Source organism: Lissotriton helveticus, chromosome 7 (genome assembly GCF_964261635.1).
Source record: "Lissotriton helveticus chromosome 7, aLisHel1.1, whole genome shotgun sequence".
Lineage (NCBI taxonomy): Eukaryota > Metazoa > Chordata > Amphibia > Caudata > Salamandridae > Lissotriton > Lissotriton helveticus.
In genome coordinates this window covers 1,454,619,890-1,454,641,230 of record NC_136068.1, presented here as the reverse complement: position 1 = coordinate 1,454,641,230, position 21,341 = coordinate 1,454,619,890, and the positions used below count along the sequence as shown (strand labels likewise).

Genomic DNA, 21,341 nt, shown 5'->3' with positions numbered 1-21,341 from the left:
TTTTAACTTGTAGACAGTAGCATTAAGAGTAAAAAAGCAGGTAAAAAGCAAGACTATTCGCTCAATACGATCTTAAATCTGCTTGGTTTGTGGATTAAAAGAATTGACACACATTGAATAATAGGTTTGAGATGGTGCTTTTAGTAAACACCTATCGATCAGTAGTAGTGATTCGAAAGTAAACTAACTTAAGCAAATCAACGGAAGTAATATAACGTGTCTAGGGTTTGTACAGTCCACCAGGAATAAAAGTTTCTTTACACCATGCAAGACCTTGTTGAATCAGTGTTCCATCCCTGTTTAAACTTTGTTTACCCTTGCCCACAACCACTCACCCCCAGATTACAGATGCTTTTGAAATGCATACAAAAGTGTTTGGGGGTTTAACGGGTGTTTCAACATCTTGGTTTTTAGAGGTTTTGGTGGATTCAGTGGCTCTCTCCACCGTTGTTCAGTTAGTAGATAAGTAGATATTCTGGGAACTGAGGCTGGACAGGCTCTCTGGTAAAGAGATGAGACCCAAGCAGGGAGTGAAGTGAATTTTCTCTGCATCTACTCCAGCATCTGGATGCTATCTAGATAGATGGACCTAAGCTTCAAAAAGAGCTACAGGGCAGTTTGTGAATTTGCATAGACTGAAATTCTTATAACCGTCCTACTAAAAGCGCTGCTGCCTGAGGTTATCCAAATATTCGTATCCCCCATGACACCTCCACGAGTGTCTTGTATTGTCATATTTATATTAAGATTGCGGCATAGCCAGTGACCACCATCTGTCCACAAAGGCTGTTCAGTCCCATGTAGCGTTTCTGCCAATGTAACATTCTTCCAATTCCATTATTACCCCCCTGCAAACGGAAGTTACTCATTTCTATTTATTCACCCTACTCTTCACAGTGACCACGTCACTGCTGTCCAATTGTCTGCAATGTGTCTGACGTACTTTGTTTTTTGACAAGCAATTGTGATAAAGTATTTATTAGTATGGAAAAGAGTACTGCCACTTATCTGGTCTGACAATAAGGCGATCATGTTTGATGTTAGCCTGCCACGCAGACCTGGATGAGGCAGAGAGGACCTATCACTCCTGGATTATCTCTGCTGGTCAGCAGAAATCAGTCAGGCAGACTCTCTATGAACCATGGTTCAATGAGTCATTGAAGGCACTAAAACAAATATGTAGAAGACTAGAAAGGAAATGGAGGCTAGAGAACGATGTCCAGACAAAATCAGACAATAGACTAGCCATCCAAGCATACAAAAATCCTATTTTGAAGGCAAAGTCAGACTACTTCAAAGAAAAAATAGAAGCATCCAATGGCTGCGCTAAAAGGCTTTCCACCACGGTTAAAAAACTATCCAAGCTCCCGGAACGACTAAATCATGAAAGTAGCCAGCAATTCTGCAATAAGTAAGACTCCTTTCAACAAAAAGTCAAACAAGTCTTCAATGCCTTTGTACCCCAAACAAATCTTTCGGCATTGACCCCGAGCGACAGTCCAGTTTCGCACGCCAAAGCAGATAGCTTCACCACCCCTACACTTAGTCTTCCCGCCTATCACACTTGAATGGACCACCAAATTAATTTCCATAGTTAAATTCGGTTCTCCTTTCGACCCATGCCCTCTGAAAATTCTTCATCTGGTCCAATCTCATGATTTCTTCTGGGCACTTCCTCATGGAATGGAAAAAAACCTCCATTCAGCCACTTTTGAAGAAACCCAATCTGGATCCGGAGGACCCCAACCAGCTACAGACCCGTATTCAGGCTGCCGTTTCCAGCTAAGATCATTGAAAGATTTCTTAATGAAGAATTGTCTGCTTTCCTTGTGGAGGGTGACATTTTGGACCATTCGCACTATGGTTTCCGGGCCCACCACATCACTGAGTTGGCGCTTATTACGGCCACTGAAGAGCTTAGGCAAACTCTCGACAGAGGGGAGAGCGCTGTCCTCATCCTGTTAGATCTCTCAGCGGTGTTGGTTGAGCGCCTCGCCTGGAATTAGGGATAAAACGCTCCTCCTACTCAGTTCCTTCCTGTCGAACAGGTCACAATCGGTGGCACATGATGCATTCATCTCCTCGGCTTTCTCACTCCCTTGTGGAGTCCCACAGGGCTCATCATTGAACCCTACCCTTTTTAACCTGTATGTCACCCCCTGGCCAAGCTAATAAGAAGCTTCGGTTTTACGCTGTGTCCTATGCGGACGACACACATATAATGGTGTCCATTATTAGCTAGTCCGCTGATACTGCATCTCGATTCAAAGCCTACATGAGCCACATAGGGAAGTGAATGCAGGATAACGGTTTAAAGCTTAACACATCAAAAACGGAAGTCATGCTCTTTGGCAACATGCCAGTTACCTCGCCAGACATCTGGTGGCTGAAACATATGGGCCCTCCCCCGACAACCGCTAACAAAGTAAAAAATCTTGGATTTCCCCTAGACACCAAATTATCCTTTGAAACCCAGATCAATTACACCACATTGGCTTGCTTTTTCATTCTCAAAATCTTGAAATGAGTACTTCCATTTATTCCTTTTGAGCTAAGAAAAACAGTCACAACGATTGCCTCCAGGCTGAACTATTGCAATGGCCTTCTTACCAGTGCAAGCAAGCGTAGCATTAATAAACTCCAGATGACTCGGAACGCCGCACCTAGAGTCCTGCTTTGGCTCACTCGCTATGACTCGGCCTCCAAGGCTCTCGCAGAGCTCCACTGGCTGCCCATTAGCAAACGTATTCATTTCAAAGCACTATGTATTGCGTTTAGGCTACACACGACCTTGGTCCTTGGCAACTGTTGCAATTTTTATAACTCTTCATCACTTAGATAATTAGACAGCGGCAACCTGATCATCCCCAAGGTACACAAAGTTGAATGCGGAGGAAAAAGCTTTGCTTACATTTCATTTCGTTACTGGATTTGACACATTGAACTCTGCATCATTGAGACTTGGAGGTATTGGGATAATTTGAGGTTGCATAGATTTCTCTTCCCAATTAGCGATTGGATGTATGCCAATCAACTAAAGCTCAACCCCGACAAGACCGAGTTGATCCTGACTGGAGGATCTTCCAATCCTTGGAACCCTAGTTTTTGGCATCCTCTCCTAGGCAATCCTCCCCACCCAGCTGAATCCGTTAAGTCTAGAGGTCATAGTCAGCAAAGATCTATCTGTGACACCTCGGATTGGCGCAGTGGTATCATCCTGCTTTTTCCATCTTCGAAGAATCTGAAAAATTTCTAGATTCTTAACCTCCGAGGCTTAAACTCTAGTCCTTCTGGCCTTGGTCATCTTCCACCTTGACTATGCCAGCCTATCAGCTCCATCGCCTGCAATTGGTCCAAAACCAAGCAGCTAGGCTCATCTTTCATCAACCCAGACACCAACATGTCCGTCCCCTGATGAAGAGCCTTCACTGGCTCCTGGTGGCCAAACGCTGTGAATTTAAATTGGGATGTACCATCTTTAAAGCCTTGGCTGGTCTTGGCCTGGCCATCATCTCCTCCTTGATCCATCACTATCTCCCCTCTTGTGAACTTCGCTCCTCTCACCTGTCCCTGCTCACCATCCCCACTTTCAAACGGAAAAAACACGGTGGTCTCAGATTTTCTCTACTTGCTCCTCAATTCTGGAACTCCCTGCCCTTGGAACTCAGATCAGCAACATCCTATACCCACTTCAGATCTCTTCTCAAGACTCTTCTGTTCTCTCAGGCATATGAGTCTGCCCACCACACTTCTGCTGCCGTCCGTTCACAGCGCCATGGTGTAAGTGCGATCTACAAATGATGTTAACATAACAGAACATAACTTCCCAATGTTTTTAGGTTAGTGAGCACTTCTTTGTGCGACGAGGTCAGAGTGCATACAAAGCAAAATACCAAATTGTTCCCAATTGTAGCATTTACAATGTTACAAATGCTTTTAGCATGGGCATTGCCATGCTTGTCCTTCTAGGAGGCATCTTAATATACAGAGTAGTAACAAAGCTACGATCAGAAACATTTAAGGAATGCATATTAAGAAGTGCGTAGGAAATGTCGACGTGGAGAGAAATTGATGCAATCCTGTAACCCACTGATCCTAGGGTCCCCATCTTACTTGTGCTTGGCTTCTTCAGGAGTGATTAACGACTGTTCGAGAAGGTGAAAATTAAGTGTTTACTAATTAATAATAGCAAATGGAGGCTGAGGTCCTTCACAGTTAGTTTATTACAACTCGTTTTAGTGAACTCATTTTAGAGTCTTAATTTGCCTTCTCCCTTCTTCATAGAGTTTCCCCCTGAAGTGGTGGATGCTGGTAAGGGAAAGTCTGCGGAGGCCCGTAAGTCCTGGTTAGAGGAGAGAGCCATGATCCTGAAACAAACCTTCTGGTAAGTAATCTTCCTTTGATGCTGCCAAACGGGTAAATATGGCAACCGTATGTTTCCTAATGGATGCAATTCACATCACTAACATTTATCCTAAACTGACTCCGTTAATAATTGGTTCTCAATTTTTTTTTTATCATTATTCAAACAGAAAAGTCATTACAGTTAAGAAACAAGTTAACCATATAACAGCAAGTACTTGCTCTATATGCACAGGGTTCTCTATTAATTTCTAGTCAAAATCTCATCCAGACGGTCTAGCTATGTTCTCTCTATTCTTGGCTAGTAACATACATCATTATAAAAGACTTGTACTGGTAGCACCCATGTGCACAGCACACAAAGACGTAGTAAAAGAAATGGCATAGTGTACAGACATGGAAGACGAGTTAAATATAAGATTGACATGGATTTCAGTGGTTATATACTGGGTTTATCATCCGCACATTTTCACTAGTTTAGAGCTCTCCAATTGCAGCATGTCGGACATGACACCCTCATGAGGTCCTGGTTTTTACTTTATATTCTGAGACTTTTTAACAAATGCCAGAATACATTGGAAACACAAGCTCTGGATAATCTCTTCTTGACATTTACAACTCAATGCAATATTTAATTGAACTTTATTGGAATGAAGGTCAGAAGGGCGGTTTATAAAAGATGAGAAGCATATCAACATTTGTGTTTATGCAGGTGATCTAGCAGGGAGACAAATATAAAGCTAGCAAGTGGCTCTGTGACCCGAGATACTTTGACCCTGTCTTGGTATTCTACTCTACTGTGTTTGCATTCTAAGTTTTTGAACGGCGAACACTGTTGGTGAAATTGCTAGAAATGGTGTGAGTCAGAGGTCACATATTAATGATGCAAGTAATTATTTGTAGTCTCTAAACATGGAATGAAATTAAATTAAGAACAAACATTGCCACAGCCAATCGGTCTGGAATTGGCTGCCAAACGTTTGGTTTTGCAAAAACTAGTTTTTTTGCATGGTTCTATAAAATAATGTTGGGTAAGGTACCAAGTCCTCACCGATATGCATAAAAAAATTGCAGAAAAGCAAAAAAGAAATGTTGCCCGTAATACCACACATTGCCAAAGTAATCCTAGCACTGAATGGAGCTACTTTGTGGGCAGGTGGGCTTCTTGAAAGAGAGCAGAATGCCATCACTCTGAGCCAATGGCTGTAGTCGGTTGACCTGGGCATTAGTGGATGGAAAAAACATGAAAGACACTACAACAGACCATTGATGAAGAATCTTTGCTGAAAGCCTATTAATGTTAACCACAATTTGGGTTTCTTTTTTGTAAAATATGTGTCTTGGTCGAAGCCAGGCCTACAAGTTGAAAACACCCAATTTCCTCTACGCCAGTGCAGACAGATAAGTGATTATTAGACCAGCTGTCCAATCTGTATCTTGTATATGTGCCTTATCATTGTTGTTAATTAAAAAATCTCTGAATATACAAATCTAGTTAACGAAAGGAGATTCAGAACCCTATCCACTACAGGTCTCTGCCGTCTTACTGTGGCGCTGCTGAGCCTGAAAGCTATTGTGATAAAGCAGCAAGTTGGGCATCTTTGATTGTAATGGGTCAACAGCCGACATCCATTATACACACAAATTTAAAAATTCATATGGGCACGCATAATTAGACCTGAAAATATACATGTATGTTTTTACACGTGCTGACCTCATACACACATCTATGGCACACAGCATATGTAGATTCAGAGCAAAACCCCTACAAGCATCAATGCACGTGTTGACCCAGCATCCTTAAAAGCGCAAATGCACACATGCCAAAAGACATGCAGACATTTATGGAGGCACAAACAAACCTACAAGCACTCAAGCACACACAGAGTATACACACTTGTGTAGAAACAATAGAAATTGTAGGGGCGAAAACGTAAGTAACACGTAGGAACACATTCAATTGCTGGTTACATGCATAAAGGAATGCATGCTCAAAAGGGAATCAGTAAGGCTGAAGTTTTCAGATCAAGGAAAATTGGAACGTTATGCCTGCAGCATAGTTGCATTTGTGCTCCTGCATCCCCTTGCATGTTAGAAAACAAGGGGTATGGACTCCTTTTAACTACGACCGCTATCATTGGAATTAACTGTTGCTGCAGACTCTTTGGGAGGCATGTTCTTCATTCGCTGTCCCATCACAGGTGTCCTCGTTTAGAAAGCAAGCAACCTGAGCAGCCGTCTGCACTCGCCATATGAATGGGATTTCAACTGTGGAGTCTCCTGCTCCATCTTTGAGCCCTGCAGCACCTTTAACACTAGCAGTGAGATGGTCCTAGGAGCCCCTGTTTCAGATAGAAACCCTTTTTAATTCAGGGAGTCAGATCACTGAGAATTTCAGCACCTTCTGTGAACACTTAACTGAGAAACTCGAGCAGATCACCCCACTGAAAGTCATCAGAAAACGAGGCAGCCCGTCTGCACCATGGTACACTGAGGGCTTGAGAAATCTCAAGCTCTCATGCAAAATGTCCGAAAGACAGTGGAGGAGGGACTACATGGAAAAAGACAGAATAAATTGGAGACTCTCACTAATAAAATATAAAAAGGAAGTAGCTACTGCTAAAGCAGAACATTTTGCAGCCATCATACTGAAAAGCGCCAACAAATCAAGGGACATTTTTAGAATAGTAAGAGAAATTACATACCCTGAATGTACTAACAGTAACATCAAACCCTCCCAGGAGTTGTGTGATGGACTGGCTTCCTTCTTCCAGGACAAAATAAATAAAATAGTGGAGAGTATGGAATATCTACCTCCTCTCATTCCGCCACATCAGAGCACAGGGAGAAAAAGAAGGAACTGCCGAGTCTGCCAACCCCCCCCCCCCGGGTCTCCCTGGACAATTTTGCAATTCCTTCAGAGAAGGAGTTTGTTCAAGTGGCTCTTGGAATCTCCTCTGGATCACCATTGAATCCTCTGCCCCACAAGACTATGAAGGAATTTGGGTCAGCATTCTTTCCTATTCTTCGACCTCTATGTGGTCAATCCCTTAGCACAGGCATTGTGCCGGCTAAATGGAAGCAGGCTGTTATTACCCCACTTTTGAAAAAACCCACCCTTGATCCCGGTTGCCACAAGAACTACCGGCCAATCTCACTTCTGCCCTACCCGATTAAGATCACGGAACGCCTGGTTAGCCGGTCCCTGTCCCTCTTCCTGGAGACAAATAACATACTAAAGGAGGAACAGTTTGGTTTTAGACCGGGTCATGGGACAGAATCAGCTCTTGTGATGGTATTGGACAGCCTTCGAATGCGAGCGACAGGGGCGAGTCGGCAATCCTAATCTTGCTGGACCTGTCCGCCGCTTTCGATACGGTGAACCATAACATTCTGCTGACAAGGCTGGAGACCTTTGGGGTGAAAGGGATGGTGCTTAAATGGCTGCGATCCTATCTGTCTGACAGATGGCAGTTGGTGGCACTCCCTCCTTACCAATCTGAATTTGTCAAATTCTTACATGGGGTTCCGCAGGGATCATCCATCAGTCCCATCTTGTTTAATGCTTATATGCAACCCCTGCTGGGAATCATTAAAGCTCATAACATCAGTGTGATTAACTACGCTGATGACACACCGCTTTTGATTTCCCTTAACGGTGCTCAGGCAGATTCATTAGATAGCTTTCACGCCTGTATGCACGAAATGGCAAAATGGCTGAAGGGAAACTCGCTCCAGTTCAACAGCGGAAAAACTGAGATTTTACAATGCAAGGTGGGGGGGATTTCCCGAAGCTTGCCAGCAGACTTCTGGCCCTTAGCATCGGATGATCCACTGACACCAGTGAATTCGGTGCGTAATCTGGGGGTCAGCCTTAATGCCACCACAAGGCACCCAACTACCTCACACAAAAGGTGATTATATCAGGAGGCTCGACATCCAATAGAAGTACAAAAAATCTACTCCTGAAACCCCGCAGATTCCGGAAGGAAAAAACTTACAAACGCTCCTTCTCAGGAATGGCACCGAGGATCTGGAACGCACTCCCTCCTGAAACCAGGCTTATCTCCTCCACGGCCTTCTTCAAGAAAGAGGTGAAAGCCATCCTTATGGCTAAGTACACCTGAACGTTATTGTTGTTGATCAGAGACTCCGCACCGCAATGGTATCATTGGCTACCTGATTGTCTAATGTCAAATAATACCATATTCTTCCTGATTGTGATCCTTTTTATCCTTCTTGGTTGTCATAATTCTATTATGATCAGTCGATCCTATTATGCTACTCACTAACCACCTATTATTAAACTATTCTCGTTAGTTTGCTGAAACTCGATGTCCCTACCCCTTATTCTTTGTAACTTTTAGATATTGTCATAAGCCATCCCTTTAGCCTAAGCTCTCCTGATTTCTATTGTAGTTGGATCAAAGACTCAGTATCGTCTTATATTACCGTTTACCTGATTGTTTATTGATATTTTATCAGCACATGACTGATATCTGACCATGATATTGAACTTTATATTGTACCCAATATTATGTTGCGTCACCCTCCTGCTATCCTCACCCTTGTTCCTGTAAAGCGCTCTGATATCTGTAAAGATCTTGTGCGCGCTATATAAAACTCTGAATAAATAAATAAATAAATGAAAATTTAAACCTGGAGACCCACGTCAACAAACTGGTGGGTAGTTGCTTCACTCTAATATGAGGTCTTCGGAAGCTGCTGCCTTTGTTACCTGTACAGGCAAGAACAACTGTAATCAGGAGTACCATTCTTAGTTGCCTGGACTACTGTAATGCCCTGTTACTGGAATCACCTGGATATTTGATTGCCAGGCTAAAGAGTATCCAGGCGGCAGCAGCTAAGTTAGCACTCTCCCAAACTCGCCGATCTTCAACAACACAAGCATTGGCAGACTTACACTGGCTCCCAGTATGCGCTCTACAAATGACATAAATCAAATAAATTTAGGGTAACAGTATTGTGAGAGAGTGCCATCTTTCTTGCACTGGTATGCCCCCACTTTTTTTCTGAACTGCTGATGTGCTTAGACTTAGTGTGCCCTGGGTCCCTGCCAACCAGACACCCAGGGCCTGTGTTCCTTCCCTATAAGCTGTGTTGAAACTGAAACCCAATTGGCATCTCTGGCCACCTGTCAGCCCCTAGTAAATGGTACCCCAGGTACCCAGGGCATGGTGACCAGAGAAGACCCCTGAGGACTGCAGCACTTATTGTGCCACCCTTAGGGACCCTGTACCCTGACACCTGCACACTGCCTTTGCAGGCTGAGTGTCTAGGTACAGCGCTAAACCAAGAGTCGACATGGCACACAACCCTGTGTGCCATGCCCACAGAAGCCACTGCCCTGGCATACTTCAGTCACCCCTCTAGCTGGGTGCCCTATGCCAGAGGTGTGGGCACAGGTGCATGAGCCCTGTGCCTCTACAGTACCCAGGTAATTGCAAACACAACAGTGATGGACAGAATGTGGATCAATGTCACACATTCACCCCAGTCCAAAGATCTGGGCCCAAATCCATCGTTTTTCCACTCCACACCACCCTGGGTTAGACAATGGCGATATGCAAATCAGCGCTGACCCTGTGCCCCATGGGAACAGTCCAGTCCGAACTACAAAAGCCATGTCCTTCCCAGAACGGAAACAAGCATCCGAGGACCGGCCCGGTTTCGAGGTAACACCTCTCATCAGCCCGGCTAGCTTGCCTCCAGTGGTGTGGAGTGCCTGGGACTCACGTCTGAGCATCCCCAGTACACTTAGAGCGGTAATTGCAAACACAACAGTGATGGACAGAATGTGGATCAATGTCACACATTCACCCCAGTCCAAAGATCTGGGCCCAAATCCATCGTTTTTCCACTCCACACCACCCTGGGTTAGACAATGACAATATGCAAATCAGCGCTGACCCTGTGCCCCATGGGAACAGTCCAGTCCGAACTACAAAAGCCATGTCCTTCCCAGAACGGAAACAAGCATCCGAGGACCGGCCCGGTTTCGAGGTAACACCTCTCATCAGCCCGGCTAGCTTGCCTCCAGTGGTGTGGAGTGCCTGGGACTCACGTCTGAGCATCCCCAGTACACTTAGAGCGGTAATTGCAAACACAACAGTGATGGACAGAATGTGGATCAATGTCACACATTCACCCCAGTCCAAAGATCTGGGCCCAAATCCATCGTTTTTCCACTCCACACCACCCTGGGTTAGACAATGGCGATATGCAAATCAGCGCTGACCCTGTGCCCCATGGGAACAGTCCAGTCCGAACTACAAAAGCCATGTCCTTCCCAGAACGGAAACAAGCATCCGAGGACCGGCCCGGTTTCGAGGTAACACCTCTCATCAGCCCGGCTAGCTTGCCTCCAGTGGTGTGGAGTGCCCCTACAGTACCCAGGGCCATTCCTGGGCACTGTAAGTGCAGTGATGACATTAAGAGTATATGGTGCTGGGAGGTTGTCATCACGAACTCCACAGCACCATAATGGCTACACTGAAGACTGACCAGTTTGGTACCAAACTTCTCAGCACATTAAACCCGCACTGATGCCAGTGTGGGATTTAATGTAAAATGCACCCGAGGGCATCTCTTAGAGATGCCCTCTGAAAACCTAACCTACAATCCACGTCAGGGCTGAGTGGCTGCAGAGGCTTCCCCACAGCAGACATGTTGCTGGACCCCTGGGTGGAGAGCCCCCTGCTCTCCTGGGCCTGCAACAATGCACATCCTGGGCGAGGTGCTAGGTCTCCTCCCCCAGGATGGGCAGGGGGAAGCTTCGAAGGCATGCCGCCTCTGTGAGCTTCTCCAGACCATTTGCTGTACCCAGCAACTGGCCCCCACCAGTTCTGACCCCCACTCTGGCGGGAGAAATGTGGGAAGACTGGCAGGAAGAACAACGTCAGGAAGGGGGGGGGTGCCAACCCCACCCCTCTGGAGGGGGAGACCAGGTGAAGCACGACCCCGGGCTCCGGCCATCTTGAAGATGGGGAGCCCTGCCCAATCCCAGCTAGGCTCCTGCCCCCCTCCCACAGGAGAGGAGCAGGCTAGGGGGTGTACCCACCCCAGGACAGGGACCTATTGATCCCTGCCCTTGCCCTACCTGTAACACCCCTAAATTCAGTATTTAGGGGCTCCCTGAACCTTCCTTCCTCAGATCCCAATACCAAAAGAAGAAAGAAGATCAAGAAGACCACCCGCCGCGCAGCTGTTAACAGGATGAGAACAACTGACTTGGCCCCAGCCCTACCGGCCTGTTGATCCTGGAACCTGCTCCTACCTAAATCCCGGCGACTCCTGCGGACAGCAATCTTGGGACACCCAGAGGACCTGCCTGCCTTGACCCTCTTAAAGACTGTGACTCCCATTATCAGAGGCTCTGCTGTAACAACCCCCCTGGTGCCAGCCAGGGAGCTCCGGACCAGCCCACTCTGCACCCGCCCGGCCCGTGCACAAGTGATCCAAGACCACGAGGACGTCCCCCCAGCGACTGGGACCCAAAGTAGAGTGCCCCAAGACCCTCCTCGACGAACCAGACGACGCCTGCATACTCAGAACCAGGGGCCCCCCCAACCGCGACCAGCTGAGGGTAAGCTTTTCCGATACCCAAAGACACCCCGGCACCCTAAAGCCCCCTGTGCCTCCGATTGGGGTACCTACCTGTGCTCCAAGATCCCAACTTACCTCTCGATGTGCTGGTCGCCCCTGGAGAGTCTCCGCCTCGAGCCTGCAGCCTTTGTTCCCTTTTGACAGTTTCCATTGAATAACATTGAGACCGGACAGCTCAAAAGCACCCTGCACCCAGCCACCAGAGTACCGCTGGCCGTGCCACCTTTGTCCTATCCTGCTTCCCCCTTTGCCCTGAGCAAGTGATCAGGAGCCCAGCTCCTACAGCCGCGTGACCTGCTAGCGTCCCCCATTGAATAACATTGGGCCTAACTACCTCCGCACCCGGCTGCCCCTGTGCCGCTGAGGGTGAACCAACTGTACCTACCTGTCCCTGGGGGACCCCTGAGTCTATGCCCAGAACCACAACTTCACCAGTCGAGTACTCACCAGGAAACCGGTAACTCACTTACCTGCCATTGAATAACATTGACTGGTTTGACTCGAAAAATCTTCTAAGTGTCTACTTTTGAAAACTTAAAATATTCATAAAAAATCATCCGAATTCCGAAAAACTCACCTGTTATCAGGAGAGGAGCCAGTACTGTACCTTGTAGCCCAGTGCTGAAACGCAAAAGTAATCCCTAGCGGATTTACTAGTAACTTTTATTTTCTCCATAGGAATCCATTGTCTGCTTTTCTATGAAATTTCTTTTAAGTGTCTACTTTTAAAAACTAGAAATATTCTTTAAAAATCATACGAAATACTGAAACGTAATTACTTACCTGTTTTGAGTTGAGACCCCAGTGCTGGCCCACGGAGACCAGTACTGGATTACAAAAGTAACGAGATCGTACTTTACCTGCAACCTGAATTTTCTCCCATTGGATAACCTTGCCAGATTTCTGTTGAAAAGTTTCTAAGTGTGAACTTTTAAAATAGCTTTTTATTCCTGAAATACTACCACAATACCTAAAACGTTTTTGCTAAACTGTTTCCAGTTTAGACCCCAGGACTGAACCTATCAGCCAGTCCTGGAATTACCAAAGTAATCACCTGTGTTTATATAAGGGAATCCATTGAGCTCAATGCTAAATTGTGTGTAGAATTGTGTTGCTTACTGCAACCCCTGTACCTATTGTCTTTACAAAGTTTATTGCCTTTCTGCAAAGTACTCATCTGAGACCTCTCACATAGAGAACAGTATATTTTTGATGCCTGTTTGTTCTAGAAATAAAACTACATCTTTTGATATAAAACCAATTGGCCTGGAGTTCAGTTCTTGAGTGTGTGAGACCATTTGCTGACTGAGTGTGTACAACATATGCTTTACACTGTCCTCTGGTACTGCCTTACTGCTCGACCAAGCTACCACTTTAGAGAGTAAGGTCACACCTGGCTTTAACCACTGTTATATCTCTGGGGTTTTGTGGACTCTATACCCACTGTACCCTATTTTGGTCCAGTATATATAGAGCCACTTTCTCACAAGTATCATACGAACCTGTTGGGGGCTGCTTGAATATGTCCTTCCTTCAACTCTTTTAATGTGACTTGTAGAGACAGTCCTGTACGGTCAGTGGAAGCCTCTGCCTGTTCTTGGCCAAGTTGCTTTTTAGAGATCTGCAAGTTTTAGGAACCACTTCTAAATGCTACTTCTTGTTCAGACGTTTTTTTCAATTCACTGTCCATGCACGTTCCACCAGAGAAAATGAACGTCTCTTGCATTCTCAAAGCATTTCATTTTCAATGTACACAACATCTGTTAACAAATCCACAAGCGTACTCTCCGCATCCGTCTCATTTTCTAACCACCAAGGGGCCGGCAGGTCTTGAAAAACTTGTTTTCCTAGGGCATTGGGTGCTCTGTGCCTCTTGGCTCCCTCTTGTTTCTTTTGTAATGCTGAGAAATCTCCCTCTACATTGGAATTAAAGAAGACTGAGGGTGTAGGAGTAGTCTTGAGGAAACATAGTGGCTGTGTAGTATCTTACGGACTGTTATTTAAAGTCTGTCTGCTCTCTAACACTATGCTCTCATACTTTGCCATTGATCAGAAACCATTCCACCAATAAACTCTCCTTGTGACAAGGTAACTGCCAGATGTGCAAACCTGTGAGTAGAGGGAGCGTGGCTACATATCTGTAATGTTGCACTACCAGCCTCCCTCGAAGGAGCAGTTTTGCTCCCAGTGTTTGGTGTCAAGGTAGTGAGTGTTTGGAAATAGAAGTAATCGTATGGAGTAGAAGTAAATGAGTCTCTAGTAAAGATGCAGTTTGTTCTACTACTTCATCAGTGTCTTCAACAAATTAACAAGCAGCCTCTCCACCCACCCTGGTTAAGCGAAGACCATGGATGCGGAGATGGTGATTCAAACCTTGGTTAGCTAACTAAGTGAGCTTGCAGTAAATTGTAATTTCAGTGCATTCTGCCATTTTAGTACATTTCTTTTATGAGGAGGCATCTTATCTGTTTTTTTAATGATCTTCTTGGAGGGAAGAATTATGATTACAAGGAAGTAAGATTTATTCATTGTGCAATTTTGGGTTGCAGCCCCAGTTTGATTTTAAAAATCAGCCAATATCCTGTAATAAGTGTGCGCTTTTTGAGGAGAGTATGTAGCTGAGAATGAGTTTATGCCAGTGACCTTCACATACAAACTCTCGGGGAGGCTTAGTAAGATACTTAACATAGTTATGGGCACAGAAGTGGATCAAATTCTGCTGTTAACAGATCACCGAAAATCTCTGTTTAAAATAATGTTATTCTTTTTGTGTTTCAGTGAGTTGCCGAACTATGATGCCATTGTTCCTGTCATGCTGGAACATGGAATTGAAAACCTGCCGAAGCACTGCCGGCTTTCACCAGGTACAGCACAGGTTATGGAAATAAAGCTGCAGGAACCAACGTACATTCTGGAATGCACATGACATCTATTTCTTACTGTTCAGTCTTGCAACATCAGTAACATGGTTTCTTTCCAGCGCAAATATCCAAGACCATTTTTTAGAACCTGTACTAGTCTTCTTGTCCTTCTATGGTACATCTTTGAGGGCTTTAGTGGGGCGGAGCACTACAGATTGGAACTCCAATGTATACATGAAATGTTTGCACATGAATCGCTGGAGAAAACTTGTAAAAAACATGTTTTTACTTGAAAATAGATTCAAAACATACTTTTCTCCATTGACAATTAGCAAACTAATACCAGTTTCACCACTTTTTAATTGTTGCTTAGAACACCCATATCGAATTTGGCATATAGGCACTGCTGCAACAACTCTTTAATAGCTAACCTAAAACATATATTGACTCATTGCCGCCTTAGGTACACACTTAATGTTGAGTTTCATCCCCATTTAGCAGTTTTACTGAATTTAGAAGGATATCACAAGATAATATATAACCACAGAAAAAAACAACTTGTATTGAGTGACATTATTGCAGTGATAATAGTACTTACTTTTAAAGCCACAAAATTGAATATGTTTACAAGTATTGCTGAAACCAAAAACACCCAGTCAAGTCCAACTTTATTCGATTGCTATTTCATACAATCATAAAAAAACATATAAAAAACATATATATAGTTAAAAAGAGACGCCCTATATAGATATATATCATTAAATTCAATTAATTATACATTACGTAGGAAAGCCATTAAAATCACAAGGGCTGTTAAAAGAAATAGCAATAAGAAACTAGGATCAAAAGGTTCTTAAATTCATCAAAACTACAAAGTTACCCTTTGGCCACATGTAACCTTAGACTTGAACTACCATCCTTTTCCTCAGATTAACTGCATGTTTTAAAAACATTGCGATCTTCCAAGTGATATGTACATTGTCTAAAAATTGCAGAGCAGTGAAAGCTGGCCTACAGTGTCTAATCCTAAATCATTTTAGAATAGGAATGATCCACATACTTCTCAGTTCTCTAAATAATTTACAAAACAGCAACACCTGTATAGTGGATTGATCTGAAAGATTATCACATGAACACAGTTGCAGTTGTTGGGTCAAGTCATTCACTATTGGAAAACTAACAATTCTATGGAAGATCCCTAGTCTGAATCTGGTTAATAAAAAACGACCATAGCCCCCAGGAACGACTTTTAAATATGGCTGGACATTAAAAGTAATTAAGAACTGTTGGTTCTGGTGAACACTCCGCTTTAAAATCTCAGATGACTGTCTTATGGCGTCCAAATGCTGGAGACCCACTTTTTTAAAGTCCTTTCTCCTGACCTTATTTAATCTGCTTGGGTCTGTAAAATACTCTGGATTTCCGAGATCCTCCATAAAATTGCGGACATATCTTGTCCATGGGATCTTTAAAGCCCCTTCCAGCTTCAGGCTATCCAACAATATGTCTCTATTTAGCTTGGTCTCTAATTTTGTCCACACTCTATGGCACAAAAGAATGGGCTCAAGTTTAATAAGGTCCGATATGTAAGGTAAGCCCAGTTCCGCATGACAGACATTTGAGGATGTGCTTGAGGGGACAGACAAGATGTATCTCATGAAGGTATTTTCTACTCTTTGCAACAGATGAGAATTAGCAAGACCCCATACCCCTTCTCTGTACATTGCTGTGGAGACACTTTTAGCTTTATATATCTTAATGAGCTCCACAGGTGGTCTCCTTCCCAGTTTCCTAGAGAAGTGTACAAGAGCTGTGGTGGTTATTGCAAAAACGAGTTTCTTTGCTAATACGGCTTGAGCCCATAGGTCTTTTTCATTGAAGAGTATTCCAAGTTATGTGAAACTCTTTGCGGGCTCCATCATTTGTCCGTCCAAAAACATGCCCTTACATCTTTGACTTCAACATCCACACCTCATAACCAAGATTTTAGAAATGTTAACCTTAAGACCAAGACCATTCAATTAAGTTAGAGAACTTGTCCAAGACCCTTTGTAAACCTACTTGCTTACGAGACATTAAAACAGCATCATCCGCGTACAGGAGAGCTGGGCTAGGACCCCCGGCTATCTGGGGAAAGTCATTGCTATGCATGGTTAATTCTTCTTCTAAACCATTTATATAAAGGTTAAAAAGAAAGGGAGCCAAGACACTGCATTGTCTGACCTCCCTCTTAATCGGGAATGGGATAGTGAGTTCACCGCCCAAGCTAAATCTAACTCAGCCCTGGGCATTATTGTATAGGCGCCGAGGAATTTATTTATTTGGACATCCGCCTCAAGAATCTCCCAAAGCTTCTAGTGTTTCACTGAGTCAAATGCGGTGGTGAGATCCACAAAGGCTAGAAACAGCCTGCCCCCTTTCGCCCATGGGTATTTCCCTATAAGGATGGCTAGGTTTAGGCTCTGCTCAGTAGTTCCCAGGCCCTCCTGGAAACCATATGGACATCGGAGAGGACTTTGTTTTCCTCTGTCCAGGCCTGTGATCGTTCTCAAATAATTCGACCCACGACTTTAACCAAAGAGTCCAAAAGTGAAATGGGCCTATAGCACTCCGTGTCCTGAAGATTACCTTTTTTTAAAATGGGCACAATCACTGATTCAGTCCAGGTATCTAAAAGGGAAGCAGAACAGGCATTAATCACCTGAGTAACAATAGGGACCCATAAAGACAAATTAGCTTTAACAAGTCAACAGGCACTTCATCAGGGCCGGGTGCCTTCCCCCAAAGACTTGCAGAGATAGCTCGGTTTACTTCGTCCAGTAAAAACTCAAGGTTACAGTGGTGCATATCAAAGTCCAAAAGAGTTTTCTCGGTACTGACTTTAGAGTTCTCACCGGAGTCATAAACCCTAGCACAATGATCAACCCAGTGGTCCTCGCCGATAGCGATTTCCATGGACGGGCCATCTCTTGGGTTCAAGTAAGGTGCTTTGACGGCTTTCCAGAAAGCCGAGCTGTCTCCCATTAACGAGGCTTTATACAAAGATTCCCAGGTTTCATTACGTAATTAACTTTTTCTCTTCTGGAGGGCTAGCCTATATTCAACTCTAGCCTGCCTCACATCGTAAGGGATTCTGGGAGTCTCATGAAGTACTTTGTTTAGGATCTTATAAGCTTGAGTGGACTTTGTTTCAAACCAACCCTGGGTTTTCCTTTTATTTGTGTTCTGCACATGTAATGCCTCCCTCTCTGCTTCTGATATCAGCGGAAAGGAGGTCAAAATGTTGGCTGGAATGGCTATATCAGATAAACAGGTTTCTACAGCTAGTTTACAATTTGGTATCACTTTTTTTGTAGCCAAAAGAGGGTCCACTAGTGACCAGCGCAAGGTATAACCATTTGTCTTGTCCAGTGTGATATTAGATATCATCTGGTCGGTGTTATCATGCCTCAATGTCTTATTTAATGACAGTGTTACGGAATAGCATAGTGGAAAATGGTCATTAAGTGAAATAGCTCGTACCGAGAAAGAACAAACTTTAAAAGCATGATTATTTGTCACAAATACATAGTCTATAGTGCTATATAGGCCTCTTCCATTGAAGGTATAACCCATAGGGGCTGGTCGATCGCATATTTCATTCGCAAAACCTACATTGAAGGTGAAAATCAATTCATTATACAAATCTCCCAACACAGAGTGACAACAATGGGTATTACTAGTGCCCTTTTCATATGCTAAACTGCACTGCTTTCCATCCTCACTGGGGCATAAAGAACCATTAACATCCCCTCCCACAATAACCTTTGTGTCTTTTGTGCTTTTGCTGCATATAGTTTACATCCTTGGTCAATTTTGCTACTACCAAGCCCAAGTTTCTAGTGGGTAACTGTTAATAGATTTCCTCGATATAGTTCTCTATCTTATTTACCTTTAGCCTGTTTGAAATGTAGGTACATAGGCCTCCCTTCGACCTCCCACTTGAACCCTCTACAGCCAGGGTGTGGAAAGTTTTACAGCCATTGATGTGGATTGGCTCTCTCTCAACCATGTTTCCTGAAGGGATAATGCATCATAGGGTTTTATAAAATCACACCAAATGGGATTGTTTATCTTGGAACATCGACCTGCAATATTCTATGATGCGAAGTTGCAGGTTGTTTCATTGCTTCTCTCCCGTGGATTATTTGGGGCTTCTGTGGTTGGAACGTTGTCATCTACATTAACCTCCGTATCATCAAGAGTTGTTAGCTTAAAATCCTCCTGTGAATCTCCTGAATGCGTGTTTCTATGATCTCCAAAAACTTCCTTATGTCCCAATAAAGCTTGTGAAGTTGGTTGGGTACCTGCAGCTAAATGAGGCTTAGCAGAGATGGAATGATCTTCATGAGGTCTGTTCACTCGTAGTGCCTTAGGGGTGAACGCCCACTTTGTTAAGGACTCTCCTGAGTAAGCCATACATTGGCCCGTCAGTCAACTCCTTCAAGTGAGTTAAAAATGCCATAGCAGTTTCTAAGTGGGATTTCATCACTGCGCTGCCTGACCCAGGGGAGTATTTGCCCCTCCTTCGACTGCCATGAAGCTTCAGTTGGAATCACGTCTCTACCCTGTGTAATCCCTGGGAACATCTGCCCCCCCTCATTTGCCAATGATCTCGGGGTGGTTGATATCTCCTGGGCCGTGATATTATTCCCGGCCCTGTCCAGAATTTACCTGCACCAGGTCACGAGATTTAAAGCTTAGGACCACACAATCGCCCGGTAGGGCCTTATGTGACTTTCCGATCCACCCCCTCTCCGCACCCTCTTAAGCTCTGAGAAGAGGATGTCTCTAAGGCCTGTCCTGGAACTCAGTAGGTGCAGACTTTTGTTCCGCAAGGCTGACCAGTGTTCCTGGGCATTAGATGTTCAAAGTGGAACATTAGCCAAGACAACTACATAGGGAGTGGCCTCTGGGCGGGACATGTAAGTTCACATCTGCTTTATTAGCCGATCCCTCAATTATTCTCTGCGTCTTCTAGGTAGTTAGCTGTCTCAAACTATCCCCTTCTTTGGGTGTCCCATTAGCAGCTAATGATCTATATACAGCTTTTGGGGTAGTTGAACTAGGCCGTGGAACTTGGCATGAAGATGAGGGAGATGTTAAAATTTGATGTAAGGGGTCCATTAAATCTGAATTTTTGGATCCCTTGCCAGATATGATAGGGCGTTGGATTATGCGAAGCTATGTTATCAGTGGAGGTGCAACTCTTTTTACCCAATTCCTTCGTTGGTACTAGATCGGAACACCTACCTGAACGGGCTCCAGGCTGGAAAGTGAGATTACTAGCGATAGACTCCTCTAGCTTGGCAAATCTAGCCTCAATGTGGGATAATTTATGGGACAGAGGATCCAGCAAAGCTACCAGCATTACCTCCAACCTTTTCCATGATTCTTCCTCATTATGCCCCAAAAAAGGCCCTTTAGTTGGTTTTACTGTCAAACTGTGCCCCTGCCTATTAACAGTATCAGTGGCATTAATTTTTCTCCTGGTTATCTTTGGAGACTGTTGTTTATTTTTCTGAACATCTCGACCCTTCCTTTTCTTATGAGGTGGTTCACGCCTATTTCCTTGGCAGATTTTTGCCTTCTGACCCCTGGTAGTAACATTTTGGCCTGGTTAAACTTTTTACTGGCTCTGAGGGTCTGATTATTTTGGGATCTATGTCTATAGTCTGTGAGTGATCACTATGAAGGTCCAGAACTTCGACCTCGTCTACCTCATCCAGCTGAGGAAGATGCCTTATCTGTATGCTGCTAATCTGGACATGCTGTAGTTCCAACTACAGTCTGCGCTCTGTGAGCTCTCTCGTGTATGAGAGCAGATTCTGTCCTCAGCAAAAAAGGCATCAAGAGTCCCCACCACCAGATTTACCTTTGCTCATTATTACTATTTCGCGTGCTTACAATGTCCACACAGTACCTGCCACCTATTGCAAACTTCAATCTACTCTATTGCAAAATGTTAATAGTATGGCCCAGCCCGGCCTCTTTCTGTCTGACTGGCTCGGCCCGGGCATGCCCGTGCGCGTCCTGTGCTGCGGGAGTTTGGTGGTGTCCAGTACGGTGGGCGTGCCCCCAAGGCTACCGGGAAATGGAGTCCGCTTCACTCCTGGTTCCGTCAGCAGAGGAAACCTGACACTGGCTCTTTTTAATGGAACCAATCCATTAAAAGCATGTTATTTTCTCCTTTTATTTACTTGCAAGATTGGTATGTCTTCTTATTTAAAACCAAGATTTCTTGTCCGATTCTCAAGCTTTAGCGATAAATGATTAATCAAACGATGGATCGTTAAGGGTTAGAATTCCTTTGTCATCATGATAGCAGGATATGATGGTCCTGTGCTCCATTTACAGTAGTCTTCCATAGGAGGCTAAATAACCTCTGTCTTTGTAATATATTAAAATGTTTCTTGGACGATTCTTGCAGGGCAGCGTCCGTCGGCAGTCTAA

General features: G+C 44.4%; 1 protein-coding gene across 3 annotated transcripts in view; it reads left to right on the top strand.

Moving 5' to 3' along the window:
* Positions 1–21,341, top strand: part of LIG1 (DNA ligase 1) — a 452,209-nt gene that overhangs the window by 256,577 nt on the left and 174,291 nt on the right. For all 3 annotated transcript variants that reach the window (XM_078654820.1, XM_078654821.1, XM_078654822.1), the window contains 2 exons: positions 4,285–4,384; positions 14,767–14,852. In XM_078654820.1, the coding sequence (XP_078510946.1) occupies positions 4,285–4,384; positions 14,767–14,852 (186 nt within the window). The remainder of the gene's footprint in view (positions 1–4,284; positions 4,385–14,766; positions 14,853–21,341) is intronic.